The sequence below is a fragment of the Camellia sinensis genome, chromosome 9 (assembly GCF_055761805.1).
Source record: "Camellia sinensis isolate YWXY chromosome 9, ASM5576180v1, whole genome shotgun sequence".
NCBI lineage: Eukaryota > Viridiplantae > Streptophyta > Magnoliopsida > Ericales > Theaceae > Camellia > Camellia sinensis.
The window spans coordinates 52,196,219-52,213,765 of NC_138969.1; the positions used below are offsets into that span (position 1 = coordinate 52,196,219).

The window sequence follows — 17,547 nt, forward strand, 5'->3', positions numbered from 1 at the left end:
AACAATAAATCGTCATTCTCACCAAACAATTTCATTAATCATGTCCTTATAACCAAAACAAAATGATCATTGAACCTAATGCCATACACGTTCCAAAATGACTTCTCAACATTTTTTCCATTAATTATTACAATCGTTTTGAATGTGAAAGTTAGGAATATTAGGTATTGTCAACAAAAAAATAAAAATAAAAATAAAATAGTTTTGATGGTGTAGGTTATGAATTATAAATTAAAACTATAATATAAAATTGAAAAAAAAAAAAATTAACACAAACTCATCATGTAAATGCTTATGACAGGCACACAAACTCATGTTACATATAAATGTCTAATACAAATATGTATGGTATCTTATCAACATCCCAAAAATGGTCCCTCTTTTGTCTCACATTTAAAATACATATAAAACTTACTAAAATTCAACATATATGAGATTCAAGTTGAATTGACTAATAGTCCAGCCGAGTATTTGAGTTTGTGACAAAATTAAATCAAAGCTTTGAGTTGATCAAGTAATTTCCACCAGCTAGCTCTGACTGGGAAGTGATCCAGCTGTTGTTTGCTCCAAAACCCATGCTTGTGTTGTGTGCTACACTCCACACACAAAGTAGCTTCTTGTGGCAGCCACACCACTAGATATAGTCATGCATATAAGTCATATAATTTGTTCAAGTTACAAAAATATTTGAAAACAAATATAAACAACTTTTATTAGTTCTTCAGAAATGGCAATTTTGGGGAAGAACATTTCGGAAAACAGATTTTGTGAGTGCATTCACAAAACATTATCTGCCTTTTTTTAACACTGTCTTCTTCCACTGCTACTGAATAAAAGACAGATCATTTATGGTGTAGATAGGGGATAATGTGTGTGTGTGTGTGTGTGTGTGTGTGTGAGAGAGAGAGAGGGAGAGAGAGAGAGAACAAACATGCATCAAATTCAAAAGGAAATGAAGTAAAAAAAGAACCTGAAGTAAGATATTGTACACACAAAGGTCAGAGTTGTTCAGTATTGCAAGGAATTTATCATCTGCCTTCTAATTTCCTTTCTCAAGTCAATTTCTTCCCAGGAGAATAGGATCTAATATTAGAGATGGCTGCAATTCAGTCCCGACTAGATTGCCAATTTCAGCAATTCCTGAGGATACAGCGCGTGATATGGCGAAGTATGATCACGAAGATGCTGCCTCCAAATGCACTCTCCACTTTATTGCGAGATTACACTGGAAATAATCTCAGCAAAGTAGGGAATACACAGTCTACGAACTTCTGGCCAATTTGACATTTTCTTTGAAGTCCGCTAGATTTGGGCATCCCCAAACTTTTGGAGTTAGTGGAGGTGGCAATGCACACCCGATCCTCTTCAATTTGGGCAGTTCCCACAGATACAATGTGTTCAAATGTGGCAACTCAGGCTTGGGTGATGCATGTTCAAACACAGCCTCCAATTCATCACAAAACTTAATATGAAGGACTAGAAGGTTTATTGGCAGCTGGGAAGAAGAGAAAACAATCGACAACTTCGGACAACAGTCTAGATACAGATGCTTAAGGTTTTGAAAGGTCTTACTTTGCCAGCTCCCACAGTATATACCCTTCAAATTAACAGAATTAGAAACCCATAAGACCTCTAAACTTTCTAGTTTCACTATTTCTTCTACATCTTCTTCATGAAAAACACACTCCATTTCTCTGCATCTCTCTATCCAACAGCCTTTCAGTACCTTGAGGTTGGACGCACCCAAATCAGATATCCATCTTTGAAATGCATTATCGACCAAAAAAACACAATCAGCATGAGAGAGAACTTCGTTGATGCCCTTGGGGGAATGACGGAAGCCATGGATTGCCAATGAACCTTGCTCTTCAAATTTAGAGAACTGTCTGGTTTGGAAGTAGATATCTCTGAACATAAAATCATCTCGGTAGAAAGAAACAACTCCTTTTCTATCACGCTCCTTGATGGGATGAACAGAGAAGTGGAATTGCTTGAAGATTGTGTTCTGCAACAGTGGATTGTTCCCCAGAAATTGAAGAAATTGGGAACTACTTACAGATACAGGAGCTTTGTTCTTGTCCCCAACTGTTTTAGCTGGCAAACTGGAGATGCCCCATCCATACTGATTTGGCTCCTTTAACTTGTTGCTGCCAGCTCCTTGAGTATTCTTCATGTTCGGCAGATCAAGGAGCTCAAGATGAGTCAATTCTGAGATCCCATTGGGAAGATCTTTAACAGTGCCCCGGAGTAGATGAAGCAATTCAAGTTGCAGAAACTCTTGTAAGCCTGGACAATCTCTAAGCAGAAGCTGCCGGAGGTTGCTAAAGTTCTTTAGCGATGGAAGATGATCAATTGCAGTTCCAGAAAGGTCCAGGACTTCCAGTTTTGTCAATGCTTCCAAACCGGGCACTGCTTTCAAGCTCGGACAATCCCTTAGATAAAGCTGGCGAATGTTTTTGAGGTTTGACATGGATGGTAATTGTTGAAGCGGGGTTTCAGAGAGGTCAAGAATCCGAAGGTGACTCATATTTCCCAACAAATCAGCTCCAATCTCTCGCAAAGAGGTAATGCCGCACAAATTTAGCTCCTCAAGTTTTGATAGAGACTTTAGGTGTAGAGGGAGTTGCAGGTCGGTACATTTTTTCAGTAAGAGGTGGCGGAGTTTGCTAAGATTTGAAAGTGACGGCAGATATTTGATCTTAGTTTCAGAAAGATCAAGTCTCCATAGGCAAGACATCTGGTCAAACATGTCATCGGGTAGTTCTGTCAAAGCAATGCAACCAGAAAGATCAAGCACCTCCAGTTTTTTAAGGGGATTCAAGTCTACCAACTCCTCCAGGTATGCACAAGAGGACAGCAATAGTCGACGAAGGTTCAAATGATTAGAAAGTGATGGCAGAGTTCGGATATGGGTTTTTGAAAGATCAAGTACTTCTAGGACTCCAAGTGTCTCTATGCATAATAGAGATTTTTCCGGAGGGGAATTTTTTGAATTGAGTTGACGAGGATTGCCATGATCAAGTACAGTTCCTGATAGATCAAGAATCTTAAGGCTTACATTATTTTCTAGCGATTGATCATGGAACTCATTAAATTTGCTAGCATTTGAAAGATCAAGAACTTGGAGACTTGCTACTGAATTAATGCCGCGCAGTCGAACCAACTCTGGGCAGCCACTTAGCAAGAGATGTGTGAGATTTTTAAGATTCTTAATCAATGGTATGCTTTTAATCTTCGTTTTGGAAAAATTAAGCATTTGAAGTTTCCCATTTTGCGAAAAAGTTTTGTCTTGGATACTTTCCAAACATGTAGCACCAGAAAGATCTAGCACTGTGAGGTTTTTAAAGTTTCTCAAACTTTTCAGAGTTTTCAAGCGAGAACAGTCTCTTAGGATGAGCCAGCTTAGTTCACCAAGTTCATAAAGAGATGAGGGTAATGACTCAATTTGAAGTGCAGATAGGTTGAGGCTACGAAGTTGGGGCAGGTGCTTAAAAAACTCATCAGGGATTGTCGTCAAGGAGTTTGGACCAGATATCTCAAGAACAGTTAATTTTTCAAATTTTAGGGTGCCCTCTACCTTGTCAATCTTTTCCATGAAAGGACAGCCTCTGAGCACAAGTATGCAAAGTTTGTGCATCATAGATGAGGAAGGAGACAATGTATTCAATGGAGGGTTAAAAAGGGCAAGAACTTGGAGTTCTTGGTTGGACTGAAAGAAATTACGAGGAAATTCCCTAGTGAGAAAATTCCCATCAAGCAGTAAAGTAGAGAATTTCGGACCTTGTTTGCGACTCTGAAGTGTTCTCATCCCACCATCCTTCTGAGTGATTCTCCCAAGGCCCTGCCAATTCCCATACCCAAACACATTAGCTAATCCCAGACTAGCTGTGCCCCCAAAACCACAACGGTAACAGTCATTGAAGTTCATTATTGCCCTTTCCATTACAATATCAGCCAAATTCGGCGCTAGTCCTTCCATTGTAACACAATCAGCTTCCACTATTTTCAGAATCTGACAATCTATAAGCTCCATCAAAACTTGATGTCCTCTCTCATAAGCCTCTTCCATACAATTGATTTGACCAAGATATCCTTCCATCATCCAATAAGCTATCAATTCATTATAATGAATGCGCCGACAATCACGAAAGAAGTGGCTACCGCTGCAAAAGCAGTCAATTAAAACACTGTTTGGAAGCAAATCATACCCACTGCATAGTAAATGTGTGATGTTGTAGATGTCATTGCCAGATGCTTCCTCCAGAGAACGTTTCAGCTTCTGCAACCCATTATCTTGTTGAGCAAAATAATTGAATGCTTTTGCCATCAAGACAATTGCAGCAGGAAAATTTTTAGTCAAATTTTCAGTCTTTTCAAATAAAGCTTCGGCTAAAGCTTTAATGCCTGGAAGCTCGTAAACTCCAGTCCCAACTTGTTTTTGCAATAAGGACAATGACTCGTCCTTTGACAAGGGCTTTACCTCAATCTCTGACCCATTAACCTCCTCAGAATTGATTCTTTTTGTGATTAGAACTTTATAATTTTGTTGGTTGAGATTCAACAGCATTCCCAATTCAGACATTATCTGTTGTTCACTCATTTTATTTCCCTCATCATCCAAAACTATAAGGAGCCTCATTCCTGCAATTGCTGCAGAAATATGCTGTTGCAAGTCTCCAGGGTCCTCTGATTTCTCATTTTTATCCTCTACTTCTGACTCCCCGGTGGTGGAAAGTAGGGATAACTGATGAGCTATACTGTCACAAAGAGAGGCCCTGTCATGTTGTCTGTTGAGAAATACCCAGAGAGCAATGTCAATTACTCCCTTATTTTTTGCGAAAAGACTCATCTCTCTGGCTGTCCATGTTTTTCCAACTCCAGATTCCCCGAAAAGAACAATCCTTGGGACTTCTGTATCTGTCAGCAGTTTGAATAACTCTCTTTTCCTCTCTGCAACTGTACTCGGAGGCATTGCTGATGTAATAAATCCCACTGCATAAGTTTTTATGTTAAAGAATTAATCATAAAAAAAACACAACAGAGACAAAAAGAACGTAGATTTGGTATTTGCCAGGGTAATGAAAAACCAGAAGAAGCAAAACAGTACCATAGCAAGTTGGCAACATCAAATATTGCATGTTCCCCGCTTACTTTGATTACATTCGAAAAACATACAAGCCCTTTGTTCTAGATACCGTAATCAGTAATGATGAAAAATAAAAAGATGAAATGCATTTCAAGTTCCTTTAAACTTCACAGAATTTTTATGTAAATAGGCAGACATGGAAGTTCAGGTTTTCTTTTGTGTTTGTTTGTTTATGGGTCCAAACTCCCAATACATCTGAAATTTCTTTTCTATGAACTGTAAGACAATAACATGCTTAATAATACTCTACAAAATATATATACTAGATATATTTAGGACATCTAAATTATGAAAGATGGACTTTGTTCCATGTTTCACAGCTCATATTATCCAACATCGACGATACATATATAGTATCATCTCTATACATATTATAATCTCCGGTCTAAGAAATTTATTGAAACAACAAAAATGAAAGTGATGAACTTTGCATGGTTTTCAGCTAATATTATCCAATATCTGCTATGTGCATAAACATTATCATTTATATAATAAATATGTATATATATGTATGTATGTATGTATTGAATTGATTGCTCTGTAAGAAGACGAGTTTATTGGAACAACAAAGATTTAAAAAAGAAGCGCAGCCACAGCTGAGGAACATCCTTTGAGAAAACCGGATAATGGCAAGTCCTAATTATGAGCACCACTTATATGACAGAAAATCAATACTATGATCAAAACAACCTCAACCAAAAAGGCCCAATTAAGGACTGCTACGAACATCTTTACACCATGAGCATTCAAACCTTACACCCACACTATTCTCAAAAATCATGCGATTACATTCTAATTGAAGATAATACAAGAACAACAAAAAGTTACTTTGAATCCTAACTTCCCAATAGATTGACCTTCCAACTTGGAGCTAATTTGAATAACAATGTGGTCCCAAATTTCAAAATAATGAACAAGACCACATTTTCTATGCCTCATTTTATTGATCTATTAACCAATGGGTCACTATCCCAAACATTGCTAACTCTTTCACCAAAGCTAGAAACCATACAACCAGGGCCGGTCCTAAGGCAAGGAGGGCAAGGCCGCCTCGGGCTCTGGAATTCTATCTAAAAAATAGGGACTCCAAATAATTTTAGCCCTTAGGTTATGTTTGGTTCATTGCGATGAAGTGGATGAAATAATCATCCCACATAATGTCCATTCTCACGTTTGGTTCACTAAAAAAATTATAAAAAATATATTACAAATAAATTCATCTCTTATTATTATGAGAAAATAGTCATTCTATAGAGACAGGCTAAGGAATAACTATTCCTTTCTATTTAATTTCATTCCAGTGAACCAATCATTATGTTGTAGTATTAGTAGTATAAAAATGAAGTTTTACAGAAAAAATTTAATAAACAATTGAAGTGGTGAATTATTTAAAAGTACTAGATGGATGTTTACCAAATGTATGGATTGTTTATAAATAACTATACGAGTTATATTGCCTCTAGATAAATAAATTTTAAGCTGAAGTTGATCAATTTTACATTCAATTGCCTATGTCAATTTTTTTTTTTGAATAAATTAATAATGTTACCCATTGAGTCCAAAATCTATCTCAAAAATTATGATTTATGTGTATCTTAAGAACTACGATTTATGTCAACTATAAAAGTCATATGGAAATTACTCACAAAATACAATATTGTAATTATTATGAAAAACAAATTATAATAGATTCACTCACTAATATAATATTTTCAAATTGGATTTATCACTTAATACTTTAAGTGATTTCTGTGTATGGAATGGTTAAAAAACTAGTAATTTTAGTGTTTATATATGCTAGCAAATTTGTGTAGGTAAAAAATATATATATATATATATATATCGGGATGACTTTGCATGCAACCAACCTTTTCTTGTTGGTGATAGAGAGAGCTTACTAGACTAGACTAGACTAGACTAATCACATTTTGTTTTGTTTAGAAAAGTCACCGAAATATCTTGAGTACATATTATTTAATATCCACTAATTGATGACAAAACATGGAAGTATCTTATAAATTGGTAGATCCATGAACATTTGATCTTATGCACACAAACATAGATGCACCGTACACCTCATGTAAGAGCTATAGAACACAAAATGTTAGAGAACCTTCTAATTAACAACAAAACTCCAAAAAAAATGAAAAAATGTTTGAAATCAGTCTCCTTGAATCAACTACAGTACAGCCATTATATGCAGAAAGCAAAAGGTAAATAATAATAATTGGGCATGTGAATAGAAGTAAGAACACAAGTAACATAATGATAGCCAAATCAATAAAACAAGCAGCCTGTTTGGAGATGAACATAATAAGCAGAACAATAAATGTCTTTAGAAGAAACCAATTAACATTTTAGAAAATTAGTTATGATGGATTACCATTATATTTTTATATTTCAGTGAAGTACTAATAAGGATTGGCCAAAATGGATTTACTAAAATGCAATGACAACCACAATTACTACATCTAGGATTGAAATACACAATTTTCAAATCACTCACTAGTGCTGTATTTGGATTGGAACTGTTGTTCAGTGCCTCTTTTAGGCCAAAGTGCACAAGGGTTTGTGATATCGTCATTGCAGAATGTGTATGAAACTAGCTAGATTTGTTTGAATTCTCAGAATTTCTATTTAATTTTTTTTTTCCTTGATTCATCATAAATGAATTAAAGGGACAGAATTTAAATAGGATATATCATGGGATCGTTGGAATCCAAGAGGATAAGAAAATTATGTGACAAGTCAGCATATATTCATTTAAATTAAATTTAATAATTCAACCAAACACGAGATCCAACAAATAAATAATTGGGGAAAATTCAGATTTACAAAATTTGACATGAGTAAGTTCAACAATTCACAATAAAATAAAAAATAAAGTTCAACGAGTAAGCTTAATATCATGGTAAGATTTTCAAGAACATTCAAGAAAGTCTATTGCTTGATCTGATCTTAGTAATATATTACATGTATGATTCTTTTACCCCCATTCAATAAATAGTGTTTCACATGGCTCATTGTGTGTTTCTAACTTTTGGAATTCAATTTATTTGTAATATGCAGAATTATAAGGGCTAAGAATGAGTCAATTGAAAGCAATCTTTAAAGATCTGTGTCCTAATTATAGATTCTTGAAGATCTGTCTCCTAAGAACATTCCAAATTATAACTATTATCGAAGCATGATTAACAAGTTTGGGAATTTGAGATGATTGTATTGTTGGATTTGCATTTTTCACAAGACTTGAGTCTTCTTGAATCTGTAATTAACAGCACTAATAAGTTACAGATACACAACTTTTCAAAGAGCATTTTCAAGCCCAAAGACAGAGCCACAGAGAGAGAGAGAGAGAGAGAGAGAAGGGAAACCTGTACAAAGCAAGAAGTTATCCTCTTCCAAAGACGCAGCAAGTTGGGATCGCAAATGTAGTTTGAATATATTTCAGCTCAGTGACCTCATTCCTCCGACCGTTATTAAAGTCACATTTATCGAAACAGTAATGGTAGATATAAAATAGGGAGCTCCACTTTGTTTTAAATATATATTTTTATTTTTTATTTTATTATATAGTTATGTTAATATTTTGGAATTTTAATTTTTCTTTTCGAGAGGTGTATTTTGTATGAAAGGGTATTAATATAATTATATATAATAAGGACAAAAACTAGAAAGTATTTGAAATAAAGTGGAGTGAGAATAATGACTCTCATAAAATATTGGTTAACTTATAAATACACTATCTGATATTTGCTTAAAATATAAATTATTAGAAAGTTACAAATATTCTTTTGTCATAATTTTTTATTTAATAGAATTAATTGAAAAATTAAAATTTCTAACTATTTACTTGAATTATTAATTAAAATAAACTTCTGACATCATTAAAAAATATTAATTGACTTGATAAATTATTCATAAAAGAGCTATTTGTTATGGAAATTGAAAACTTGAAGAAGTAGGATGTTATTTTTAAAATCACAAGAGGCAATTCGTATTTTAAACAAATTTTCAGGGGTATATTTGTAATTTATTCTAAAATATTTTACTGAATAATTACTCATACCTATATATGAGTGTTTGGTAAAATTTTTGGTGTCTTTAATATTTTTATTACAGAAATGAGTAATGTTAGATATAAAATATTTTACTAAACACTCTGCATGGGTATGAGATTCATGCACTCACACTATGTTTGGATGGGTTGATTGGAGAGAAGAAAGAAAAGACATGTATTTTTATTGATTTATATTATCCGTCTGGTAAATAACAGAAATAAAATTTTTTTAAAAAAATGCATTTATCTTATAATTTTAATTTTGAATTTCTTCAAAAATGAAGAGATTGAAATAGAAAATAAACTAACTAAATATCACTCTCTTCTTCCTAAATTATTAGTTCGATATGAAAAAAAAAGTTAAAAATAATATATTTTCATATAGAAATTTTAAAAAAAAAAATTCATGAAATAAAAGATCTCATTGAGTATTTCTAATTTACGAAAAAAGAATTAAAAAATTTTGACACAAGATTGAGAAAAATTACAATTTTTTCTTTTCTAATTTACATAATTATGTCTTTTCTTTTATTTCCTACGTTTCCAAATAAAATGTCACTCTCTCTGTAAAAATACATTTTGTTGTATAAATGAGTGTGATTGTATCTTCATAGAGAAATTACAGTTTAGTAATAGTTTTACAAAATAATTATAAATTCATGAAAAAATTAAAATTTAATTATTAATATTTGTAAAATTTACCATTATTTCTTCCAACAATACTACAAAATAAGAAGAGAAAAGAAACCTAAAAAAATTCAAAATTTAAATTTATGGCCAAAAATCACTTAACAAATAATCTCATAATAATAACTTTAACTATCTATCATTAATCAATCATAACTTCGTTTGGGAAGTTGAGTTGATTTTTTGGTTATTTTAATCCTAGTTAAAAAGTTCATTTTGATTGATTTTTTTGACTGTTTTAATATTTGTAAAAAAAAATAAAATGATTATGATTTGAATGTGATATTTTTTTTTTTACTAATTTTTTAATCTATTTTATAACAAATTTAGCTAAAAAAAAAAAAAAACCACATCCCAAATGATAACACAGTGAGTAAATTTCTAAAAGGAACTTCGGATACCATAAGGGCATGTTTGATTGGGTGGATTAGAGCATGGAATTAGGATTATTAATCCGTGGGCCCAATTATCTCATGTTTGTTTTAACATTTTGGCTTAGGATTATTAATCCAATGGATAATTAATCCAACAAATTTATAGGATTATTAGTAATGGGGTAGGGGTGGGATTATTAATCCAATGGATATTAATCCAATTGGATAGTGAATCCTACACTAATTTAATAGGATTATTAATACTTCACTATTAATCTTTTGAATCAAACATGACCTAAGCATACTGCTTTCCGTTTCTTTGTTCGGTCGCTATTGTTCTTTCTTTATCTACCAGGCTGGCAAAGTTATACCTTTTATTAATTAAATATAGTTTACAAACTTTATACCAACCCTACCATGCAAGTTATGCTGGTAATAGGGTGGCCCACCTTAGGGGAAACGGGGATCAACAATGCTATAGGCTCCTAAAAAACAAAACTTTCATAATTTTTATTTATCTGTAATTTGTTTAGAAAGAAAAGAAAAAAAATAAAAGCAAAAACATATGATTAATCTATATCATTTTGGGAGTCATGGCGGTCCCCAACTTTAGAGGTCTCAAACATTTTTGAATGAGATACTACTCTGCCTAAAGTACAACAGTTATTGTTGTACTCTATGTGGGAGGTCGTCTCGAGCGTTTTTCGATAATCTGAACCGTTCATATTGTAGAGTTCGTCAAGAATATTATTAATGTAGAAATTCAAGTAAATCGGATATTCATAACCCCCTGATTAGGTCCTAATTGCTTTTAAAAATTTATGAAAGTTATGTTAATCGTTAATTTTTATAAAAACAAATGTGCTTTGGTTATAAGATTACAGACATCCAATCAACTTGATTGTTTTTATGAATGATCTACTCGACGAATTTAACAATAAGAATAATTCAGATTATCGAAAAACACTCGGGACGACCTTTTACAAAGAGCACAGTAGTAATTGCTATGCCTTAGGCACAATAGTACTCCCGTTTCCCACCTTAGGGGTGTAAATTGGGTCCGCCCTGGCCCGGCCAGGCCCACTCGGGCTTGAGTTCAGGTTGGTCCATGTCAAGTCGTCCGAGCTCTCGCTAAAATTTGGATCGGGTCGGGTTAGGTCACGGGCCAGAAAATATTAAACTTTTTTCTACCAAAATTTTATTTTTTGGACTAAAAATGACACTGAAACTTTAACAAGGCAGGCGGGCCGAGCTTTGAGAGGGTTAATTGGGTAGGCCCACGGGTCAGACTGGGCTTTAAAATGACTGTCCAAGCCCAGGCCCAGAGTCCCAGACTGGACCCAAGCATATATGATTAGAATGAACCTTACTTTTCAGATAAAATTATGTTGTCACATATGCATAGAAAAATAAATAGTAACTTATTATTAAATGGTAATACTAAAAATGTAGTATCACCGTTGTGTTAAAAGTTTTTTCCACCAAGGTGCAACTAGTCCACCCAACTAATGTTCTAATTATCGAATACCAGCTTATTGAATTGATTCACTCTTGTCTCGTGATCGGACCCAATGAATTTTAAAATCACTCTTTATTGAAATAAATAAATTAATTAATAAAAATCAAGAGGGGAACAAAAGGAAGTGTCGTCCAACTTAGGATGACAACATGGTGAGTCCAGATCCTCTATGCTTCGCTTCTATCTTACATTTGGGGTGAGACAAGGGTGAGTTAATTTTGTGTTTAAAATAATATATAAGTCCTTTTTTTAGATCTATTTGTAAATGTGTAAGTAAGATAATTGATTAATAATTAAAAAAAAATGAGAGAAAGTGTAACTTTAAATATTCTAAGACAATGCCATATCATTGAGTTCGAAAGTTAGTATAATTTTTAGGCTTAAGTAGCATTATCATTTTAAAACTATAAATAGCAATAGAGGTTAATGTTTATATAATATTATGTATGATGATAATTTATTATTAATTAGAGTTAAAAAATGTAAAATAAAAACACATGAGTTAATATTTTAATCTTATTATATTGAAAAACATAAATTATATATTATATATATATTTAATAAATATAATTAAAGCAAGCGCGGAGTAGAACGAGATAGAGGGAGCAAAATCTGTCCCTGCTCACTTCATCAAAATTCACACCGGATGGAGGATGCAGGTTGGAAAATAAATTGTCATCCCTAATCAAATTCTCTGATTTTAGGCTAAGAATTGTTTTGATGGTTTGACTCAGCTATTTCTTAGAATAGTTGGTAAGTCGATTGGTTCAATTAATTGGTCTGCTCCAATTTTTAAATAATTGGTTCAGAAATTATTAGAAGTTTCATTTACTCGAAAATCAAAATTAATGATATTTTTTTTTTCGATTGTGACAATATAAAATATTATTAGTAAACACTATACAAAAATTCCTTCTTGTAATTTTTATATATACTAGTGTATGTGTATGCCTAAAGGCACGGTATAAATAATGTTAAGATTAAAACCAAACGACACTAACTAATAGGGAAAAAAGAAAAAAGAAAAACAAAATCTAATCTAAATCAACAAAACATAAACACTTAATGGTGCACTTTTTTTTACAATAAATCAAAAAACTAACTCCAATTTAACAAATTGAACTTATTTTGCACTACAAGAATTTACACAATTGCCGACCACTTTTGCCGACCAAAAAAATTTTGGTCGCAAAAAAATGACATTTGCCGACCAAATTAAAATTTCATAGCTGAAAATATTTTCTATTACCGACTAAATTTTTTTTGTTGCAAATAAGTAATTTTTTGCGACCAAATTACAATTTTTGTCGCCAAAAATCTGGGCGGGAGAATAAAATCTGGGCGGGAGCTGTATGATCTTTCAGCGACCAATATAATTTGGTCGCTGATACCAAAACAACGTCGTTTTGGTATATAAAATCGCATACAAACATTAGCCGACCAACAGGTTGGTAGGGGATAATTTACTAATTCAAACACATATAAATCATAAATACGCGCCTCTTTCACACACCTCAGTCGAATTCGATCAAAGCTCAGTTGCACTAATCACCTCACCTTACCATCGACCTTGCCGTCGTCGCCTCTCCACCATCTGCGCCTTCGTTCGTCTTTGCCATTTCTGTTTCGTCTTCTCCATTTCTGATTCATCTAGGTATTTTTTTCAACTTATAATAGTTTCTGTGTTTATATCTCTGTGTCTCACTTTTTCTCTTTGATTTCTCATACTCGTCTTGTTCTACAATGTCTCACCCACCAGGGCCCTCACCATTGCGATTCTTTGGATCATCTTCAACTCTCCCTAAAAACAATTTCAGGTATAAATCCTCTGTATCACTCTCATAGACTCAGTCTCTACCTGTGTCTCCTTCTCACTGTCAATGTTTGTGTTGATGTTTGCTACTGGGATATGTCGATTATAAGATTTCGTTCTGTTGTTTGTGAAGTCCCCCAATTTGCGATGTTCTTGTAGTGTTTTATTTCTCCTCTTTCTTTAAGTATCCCTTTTTATATTGGGAAATATACTTAATGAGAATAAAAAAATTTTGGGTGCCTGTGTCTCCCTCTCACTGTCAATGTTTGTGTTGATGATTGCTGGGCTGTAGTATTTCATGGCAGTTCTGTTCTGTTTTGGATTCTCTGCCTGAAGGGCTGGTTGTCTTCTCTGCCTGTTCTGTTTTGGTGATCTGTTTTGGTGCTTGGAAGGGCTGCTGTAGTGCCTCATCTGGTTTTTAGTCATGGCAGTGATTTAAACCAATCTCCTGTATGGGCAGAATTTTAGGGTTTTAGATTGGAGTTTAGTCGAGTTTCTGGGAAATTTTTTTTGTTTTATTTAAATTTGGATGGATTTTCGATGATGTGAAAATTGCCTTCTTAACTTGCATATGTTGGGAAATGCAGAATGCAGGGCAACTTAGGATTCACTCAGGGGGTATATTGTGGAAAAAATCAGGAGGTGGGAAAGCGGTGGAAGTTGACAAGGCTGATGTTGTGGGCCTAACCTGGATGAAGGTACCCTGGTCTAATCAACTAGGGGTTAGAATTAAGGACGGTCTGTACTACAAATTCACTGGCTTCCGTGACCAGGTAATTTCTTTATCTGGGATTGTTTTCTTTTCTGCATTTGATTTATATCGTGGTAATGTAGTTCCTTAATTAAGTCTGTTGAGTGTCATACTGAAGGGATATTATTATTTCTGTGTATACATTAGGAACTTTTAATTTTATTTATGACAAAGTTGAGTACTCCTGGTTGGGTAACTTAATAGTTTCATCATTATCCAGAAGGTTAAGCCTATTATGGAACCTGTCATATGCTTATTGTGTATATGTTTAATATACAAGCTTGTTGTTGTTTGGTTATGTCCCAGACTGCTGTGTTTGTCAACCTTATTAGACATGATGTTGACTATGTGTTTTAATTTATAATTTTCCCAACATTTTTTTTTCGCACTCTCACGTGTGGTTGGGTTACTGCAAAAGAATAAGGAGCCTTTGCCCAATAGGGTATTTTTGGTTCTTTTGAACTTTTGTACTATTGAACTCCTTGCTCATATGGTATTTCAAGTTGCGTAGTGGCTTATAATCCCACCTCCATTGTGGTTCTTAAATTGCCTCTTTTTATGATTCCAGTAATATACTAACTTTAACCTAGAAGTTTGCTTCTTCATGGTTTACATTTTTTAACTTCAGCCATTGGAGTTCTATTTGTCATATCTCCATGTAAATATTGTAAACCTTCCCATCATTGGGTCCTTGTAATAGTTATACAATTTCCTTTTCTTAAACTTGTTGATAATTCTTATGTTGTTCATCAGTACCTGCCTTGTAGGATGTGGCTATATACATTTTACCTTTCTTAAACTTGATAATAATTCTTATGTTGTGCATCCATACCTGCCTTTCAGGATATGGCTACTGTAACCAGTTTTCTTCAGAGCAGTTGTGGAATTGCACCCGAAAAGAAGCAGCTTTCTGTCAGTGAAAAAAACTGGGGTGAAGTTGATTTAAATGGTGAGTGGATTTTGTTGGCATGTAGTGTTGTTATGTCATTTCTGTATTTATTCCTTTTTTGCCTTAGAAGCAATTTATTGAAAGTAAATTTGTTTTGGTTTTGTTTGGAACTCCTAAACTAAGAAGGAAGAAATTATGAGGCATTACATTTTAAATGGTTTGGTCTTTTGGAAATCCAGGTGTAGAAGAAAATGTGAAGGAAAGAAAAGAATTTTTTTTTTCTTCATAAATGGTTCTTTTATTTTATTTTTCATACCTTTTCATTTTCCCTAGTTGGTTCGAAGCTCCAAATAAAGCCTTAGTAACTTTCCCCATCAATTTTGCAAATTATAGCCTCTTTCATTGGTAATATGTAGTTATCATCTTATGTTTGCTCTTTTTTTTTTTATCATAAATAAGAGAATGGACTTGTGCCACCCTATTTCATCATTGGCTTTTGGATGATGAATTAGTTTATATATCTTTTTTCTCATTCAAGCCATTACTTTGGAGTTTGCGTGCGTGGAGGGCTTGAGACGATTTACCATTTTACTTGTATACATTACTTCCTTCACATATATCCTGTTGTTTTTTTAAAACAACTCACAAGTTTTTATTTATTTTCATTTTTAAATTTGTAGGGAATATGCTGACTTTTCTAGTTGGTTCAAAGCAAGCATTTGAGGTATCTTTAGCAGATGTCTCCCAAACACAACTTCAAGGAAAAAATGATGTCATTTTAGAGTTCCATGTGGATGACACAACTGGTGCTAATGAGGTTGATTTGAGTTCATATTGAGTTTTCTGAATCATGCTGTCTTTGTACATCTGATGCTTTCTAGGTTGAAATTATTGGAGCAATTTCATTATCATGATGCTTTGGCGTTATGGTTGCAGAAAGATTCATTGATGGAGATAAGTTTTCACATTCCTAATTCCAACACTCAGTTTGTTGGTGATGAAAATCGTCCCTCTGCTCAGGTAAGTTTTTTTTTTTCTTTTGGTTTCCTGGGTTTTCTTTGAATCACGGGTAGAAATCGAACAATTGTTTACTTATATTTTTTCCTTTTATGTTAGGTCTTTCGTGACAAAATCATGTCAATGGCGGATGTTGGTGCAGGCAGTGAAGAGTCTATTGTTACGTTTGAAGGAATTGCGATTCTTACTCCAAGGTGAGTACTGTGCTTCTATCTGGTATCTTTTGTAGTTCCGTGGTATTTATGTGTCTTTTATATTATGTTGGTTTTTCTTTGTGCGGGGGTCGATACAATGTTGACCTTCATCTTTCATTTTTGAGGCTCCAAGGGCAAGCTAATGATTTTAAAATTCAGTACAGCAGTGTTGTTTGCCTTTTTCTACTGCCTAAGGTTATTTATTATTTATAGTTTAGAAGTTTTTTTTTTTTTTGATCCAGAAGTTCATTTTCTTTGCTTAATGTTAGAAAAATTAACATGCAAATTGTCAATTGATCAATATTGACTAGTTGTGTTTTTTGGAAGATGCAACAATATTGAACTTAACTCACATATATTGTCATGTGTTTCTGCAGTCTAACCAACCACATACATTTTGTAAAAAAACTGATGTATTATTGATTGATGTATTGTTATGTTGTATTACAATGATTCATGATTCCTATATATAGAAGAGGGTGAGTGTGTAGTAGGTAAAAAGTAGGTGAAGTGGAGGTGGTAGTGGTGTAGTGGGTTAGGTTTAGTGGAGTAGGTGAGGTGGTAGTGGTGTAGTGGGTTAGGTTTAGTGGAGTAGGTTTAAGTGGGTGAAGTAGGTGGAGAGTAGGTGGATTTTAACAGCCCCCCACAAACTCAAGAGGGATAGGAACTAACCAACTTGAGTTTGGAGAGAGTAACAAAACAAGAAAATACATAAAAATAAAAGAGGATAAGAGACACTGTATGGTCGTGTCAGACCATTGGTGAAGACACTGGATGGTGGTGTCATAACGTTGTAGAGGACACTGTATGGGGGTGTCATAACCATGTAGAGGACACTGTATGGTGGTGTCAGACCGATGTAGAAGACAGTTTATGGGGTCATGTCGGACCGTTGTAGCAGACAATGTTGTGACAGTTTACAGAGTCTTGCTGGACCCTTGTAGAAACTAACCGGAATCAATGTCGGGACAGTTTACAGAGTCTTGTCGGACCCATAAAGGAGCTAACCGGAATCAATGTCGGGACAGTTTACAGAGTCTTGTCGGACCCATGAAGGAGCTAACCGGAATTAATGTCGGGACAGTTTACAGAGTCTT

The 17,547-nt window shown here is 33.9% G+C and overlaps 2 protein-coding genes across 2 annotated transcripts; one reads left to right on the plus strand and one right to left on the minus strand.

The window, feature by feature from the left end:
* Positions 1-269: 269 nt before the first annotated feature.
* On the minus strand, positions 270-8,660 carry LOC114271467 (putative disease resistance protein At4g19050). The gene is made up of 3 exons (XM_082886816.1): positions 8,521-8,660; positions 971-4,992; positions 270-634 (listed from the first exon to the last, which is right to left on the minus strand). The coding sequence occupies exon 2, from the start codon at positions 4,970-4,972 to the stop codon at positions 1,262-1,264; it is 3,711 nt and encodes a 1,236-aa protein (XP_082742942.1). The 5' UTR covers positions 4,973-4,992; positions 8,521-8,660; the 3' UTR covers positions 270-634; positions 971-1,261.
* A 4,869-nt stretch (positions 8,661-13,529) lies between these two features.
* On the plus strand, positions 13,530-16,301 carry LOC114271493 (FACT complex subunit SSRP1-like). Its single transcript, XM_082889000.1, has 6 exons — positions 13,530-13,603; positions 13,992-14,049; positions 14,187-14,372; positions 15,194-15,299; positions 15,920-16,056; positions 16,176-16,301. The coding sequence occupies exons 1-6, from the start codon at positions 13,530-13,532 to the stop codon at positions 16,299-16,301; spliced, it is 687 nt and encodes a 228-aa protein (XP_082745126.1).
* The last annotated feature ends 1,246 nt before the right edge of the window (positions 16,302-17,547 follow it).